The sequence below is a fragment of the Cornus florida genome, unplaced genomic scaffold, assembly GCF_030987335.1.
Source record: "Cornus florida cultivar Cherokee Brave unplaced genomic scaffold, ASM3098733v1 CherokeeBrave_3.0.0_Hap2_Chr06, whole genome shotgun sequence".
In the NCBI taxonomy this organism is placed as follows: Eukaryota; Viridiplantae; Streptophyta; class Magnoliopsida; order Cornales; family Cornaceae; genus Cornus; species Cornus florida.
Genome location: NW_026775576.1, coordinates 10,130,080 through 10,134,920, shown reverse-complemented (window position 1 = coordinate 10,134,920; position 4,841 = coordinate 10,130,080). Strand labels below are relative to the sequence as shown.

The 4,841-nt window shown below is 42.5% G+C and overlaps 1 protein-coding gene across 1 annotated transcript; it reads left to right on the top strand.

The window, feature by feature from the left end:
• The first annotated feature begins 1,105 nt into the window (after positions 1-1,105).
• On the top strand, positions 1,106-1,614 carry LOC132313822 (uncharacterized). Its single transcript, XM_059812764.1, has 2 exons — positions 1,106-1,135; positions 1,270-1,614. Exons 1-2 carry the CDS (start codon positions 1,106-1,108, stop codon positions 1,612-1,614), a joined length of 375 nt encoding a protein of 124 aa, XP_059668747.1.
• Positions 1,615-4,841: the final 3,227 nt, after the last annotated feature.

Genomic DNA, 4,841 nt, shown 5'->3' with positions numbered 1-4,841 from the left:
TTAATAACATGTTTTGAATTGATAACATGTTTACACGCTTATGTGGCAATATGTTTAGGAATTTACCTTAACTATTTTAGTATGTTGTATATGCTTGTTTGTCTTAGCATGTGTATATGCTTGTCTGGCATTAACATGTTGTATATGCTTGTATATTTTAGTAAGACTATATGTTATATACATTTCATGCTACCGTTATGTGCTACCCATTTCGTGCATTCATGGCATAAGTTATATTGGGTCTTAACGATTTATGTTGTTATCGGCCTTGTCATTTATGTGTGTAGAAACATGGTTTTGACTCACGAAGAGTCTTCTCGTTATGACGGAGTGGATGAGCAGGTTGAGGGCACTGGGTTCACACGGGGTTTAGGAAGGCCCAGGACTCGACCTTATGGCATGGATCGTAATCCACCATGAGCACCAACTTATGAGGAGCAAATCGCATAGGGAGTGGCTCTAGGGATGTCAAAGTCCATTCAGCATATGTTTCATCAGCATATTACGGGGAAGTAGATTCCTGTACCGGCACCAGTTGCTAATGAGGCATTGGACTATTTCATGAAGTTACAACGGGTTAAGATTGACCAATTTACAGGGAGTATGTATCCACTTGCTTCAGAGGCATGGCTTGATCTCATGGTATGCAAGCTCGATAGCATAGCAGTACCTACAAACCGATTGAGGATTTCCTTGATTGCCTCTATGTTCGTGGGAGATGTCAATATTTGGTAGAGGACCATGACCAATATTCACGATGTAGAGGTTATGACTTGGGAGGAGTTCAGGACATTATTCTTCGACTATTTCTTTTTGTGGGCTATGAGGTAGGACATGAGGGTACAGTTCACAGGTCTTTATCAGGGCATGATGAGTGTTGTTGAGTATGAGACACGTTTTACCTCTCTTTCCCGCTGTGCACCAGAGATAGTTGCGACCGATGAGCTCAGGGCAAGAAAGTTTCAGGATAGGTTACATCTTGATATTAGGCCACGGGTTTCACTACTTGCTTTGAGGACCTATGGAGAAGTTGTCCAGAGGGCTATGATTGTTGAGGCAGAAGATCGAGATCAGTACAGGATCAGGGGTTCATATAAGTAGTCTAATGGAGAGGCTTCATCAGTATCTGTTGGGGGTCAGTGGAAAAAGGCTAAAGCTAGGGATAACTCACGTGTTTAAGGATAGTCACAGTAGGCTCGATCTACACCTGTAGTTCCAGTATCTTCGAGATCAGCTCTGGGAGTAATTTATCACCACTATCAACAATAGGGGCATTTTAAGTCTTGCTGCCCAAAGCTCAATCCACAGACCAGTCAGTTACAGGTTAGTAAGCCTTCAGCTTCGATGAAGGGGGTTCCTGGAGCTTGTCATTACTGCAACCAGCCAGGTCACTTAAGGAGGGAATGTCCAAAGTTGCATGGCAGGACACAAAGTGGCACAGGTTCACAAGTCACACGAGCACCATCAGCAGTTGTGCAGTCAGGATTCAGGGTGCCTCAGGCACCACAGTTAGTGGTACCGTCAGTTGGTTCATATCCGGTCAGGGGCTCTACGGCTACTACTTTCGGGCATCAGTTAGGCCACCAGGGTAGTTCTCAGCAGTCAAGGGCCTAGGGACGAGCCTATGCATTGCCACAGGTTGATACCCCTGCAGGGACTTCTATGGTTTGAGGTATCTTTCCGGTTTTCAGTTCTTGGGCTAGAGTTCTTGTTGATACCGGTGCATCGCATTCATTCATTTCTGCATCATTTGTACATTCCTTGGGACTAAAGGTCACACTGTGATCGGTTGGTCAATTAACATCAACCTTCGCAATAGCACGAATCATTGTAAAATAGGGCTATTGGTCGGGTAAGTCGAACCACTGGGACTGCGCTAGTCTAAGGCAACCTAAGTGTTTAGAGTCATTCTTAGGATGATGAAGGGGTGTTTATAGAGGTTTTGTTTGTTGTCACTTAAATTAGGAATTCAAAGTGCATAAAACACTAATTTGCAAGGAATTTAGGATGAAAAGATTAAGAAGAGGAGACTAGGGAAGTGAATCCGCCTCCATCCCTATACATATGCTAGATTAGACCTAAATTGGGGGAAAAACAACATATGATGGTCAAGACTTACATAGCAACACATGGTTGCCATATAAGTAATCAAGAGGTACATTAGGTCTCAAACAAGTATAATCCATCAAAAGATAAACATGCTTAGACTACCTAACTAAGGTGTAGCTTATACACATTTACTTAAATGAGAGACTATCAAGTTCTTGACAAAATGATAAAGCTCATGGAGTTAGAGATTAAGCATACACCATCAAAGGATTTCCTAAGCAATGGTCTATCAAAGTCACCTATCAACATGCCATGAAACCATTTCATAACCTTGCTTCCACTCTCACCATGAAAAACTCAAGCAATATGATTACTATAAGACATCATCTAAGACAAGATAATCAACTTAAAGAAATCATCCATACATGTATCAACATTCATTACAACAAATGAGGTGCTCTTGGTTATGAAAAGACCATAAAATATACATGGCAAATCCCCAAAATAGACTATCCTAGGACATGTTTACAAGGGAGGGACTTCATCACCTCCCTAGAGAAAGAGTTAGTTACCCATTGCTAAGCTAGAAGAAGGAAGAAGCTTCATCCAAGACTCCATTTTCGTGCTCCTACTGTAGCACTCAAGAACACCCTCCTCCTTGCTCTCTTCTCTCTCCTCTATCTTGCTAGAATATAGGATAATGATATGTGTGGCCTTCCTTGCCTTATCTCCTTCAACAAAGCTCTCTCTCTCCTCCCAAAAAACATCCCCAACCACCTCATAAAGAAGTAAGTAGAAAATGAGGAAACCAATGCACAAGTGGCTGCCAAAATGAGAATTCCCGAAGGCAATTCTGCCCCAAATTCGAGCACTCTAAGCAAGGCCTCAAGCACTCAAAAATGGAGCAGATTGCTCCATGCTTGCTTTGATTCGCCCGGACCTACTTTGGTAAAACAGCGATAACTTTGCCCTCCGAACTCCGAATGATGAACCGTTTAAAGATTTGGAGAGCTGGTTCAGAGCTTTAAAAACTTCATGTTTTGATGAAGACCCAAATATCAAGTTTGGTTGGTCGAAAATGGGGAGACAGGCAGTACTTCAGTGCTGCCAGGCAGTTCTGCGCACCTCTGGTAACAAGGCCATAACTCTCTGCTCCGAGCTCCGAATGATGAACCATTTGAAGATTTAGAAAGCTAATTCAGAGCTCTAAATCTTTCATGTTATGATGGAAGTCCAGTTCTCAAGCTTTCTAGGTCAAAATGGCGAGCAAAGTCCTAACTCCACTGCTGATCTCGTGAAGCAATCTGCCCTAATTTCGAGCACTCGAAATAAGGCCTCGAGCACACGAAAATTGGCCAGAATGCCTTATGCTTGGTTTGCTCCACCCAGACCTACTTTGGTAAAACGGCCATAACTTTGCGCTCTGAACTCCAAATGATGAACCGTTTGAAGATTTGGAAAGCTAATTCAGAGCTCTAAAAACTTCATGTTTTGGTGGAGATCCAATTCTCAAGGATGGTTGGTCAAAATTGAAGAGAAAGGCAGAAATTTATTGCTGCCAGGCAGTTCTAAGCACCTATGATAAGAAGATCTTAACTCTCTGCTCCGAACTCCGAATGATGAACCACTTGAAGATTTGGAAAGCTGATTCAGAGCTCTAAATATGTCATGTTATGAGGGAAGTCCAGTTCTTGAGTTTACAAGGTCAAAATGGCGAGAAAAGTCCAGGTTCCACTGCTGCCAGAAATTCAGCATTGTGACCTTTGATGTTCAAAACTCCACAAAGCATCCTTCTTGCTTCTTTTTGGCCAATGAACCTGAAAATATGCAAAAACGTGCATATGAAGGTAATCTACATAATTAAACAAACAATGGACTTAAATAATGCAATTAAGGGCGCTTGAATATGCAATATTCGGCGCTTATCACACTGCGGGATAGTTTCTTTTATGTTGACACACTAGTAGGGGGTCCAGTGTTTTCGGACTGTGTTTATCAGGGTTGTGCTACCGAGATAGCTGGGCGGACCTTAAAGTTTGATTTTGTTGTTTTCATTATGACGGGCTTTGGTGTCATTCTTGGGATGGATTGGTTATCCTTCATTCGTGCTACGATCGACTGCTTCTGTGGGAGGGTGACTATTTGTACTCCTGAGGGAGACTATTTTCACTTTGTGGGAGATTGGAGTGATTCTGACTCGGCGATTGTTTTTAGTATTGGTGACTGGAGTTGCTACAGATCATACTTGGCTAGCCTATTGGCTGAGGAAGACAGCAGCTTGGGCTGTGTTTTTTTGGCAGTTGTAGACGAGTTTTTGGATGTTTTTCCAGAGGAGTTGACGGAGCTTCCTCCTCTTCGGGAGGTTATCTTTGCCATTGATGTCATTCCTGGTACTACACCCATCTCTATGGCACCGTACTGCATGGCATCGGCAGAGCTTGATGAGCTAAAAGGCCAATTGGATGATTTGAAAGCTAAGGGCTTTATTTGTCCAAGTGCTTCGCCCTGGGGAGCACCAATTCTTTTTGCGAAGAAGAAGGATGGGTCCTTGAGACTTTACATCGATTATCGCAAGTTGAACCACGTTAAGATCAAGAACAGGTATCCTTTGCCTAGGATAGATGACTTATTTGATCAGTTGAAGTTAAAGGGAGCTACTTATTTTTCAAAGATTGATTTAAGATTGGGTTACTATCAGTTGAAGGTTAAAGATGAGGATATATCCAAGACCGCTTTATGTACACAGTATGGCCATTATGAGTTTCTGGTGATGCCATCTAGTTTAACCAATG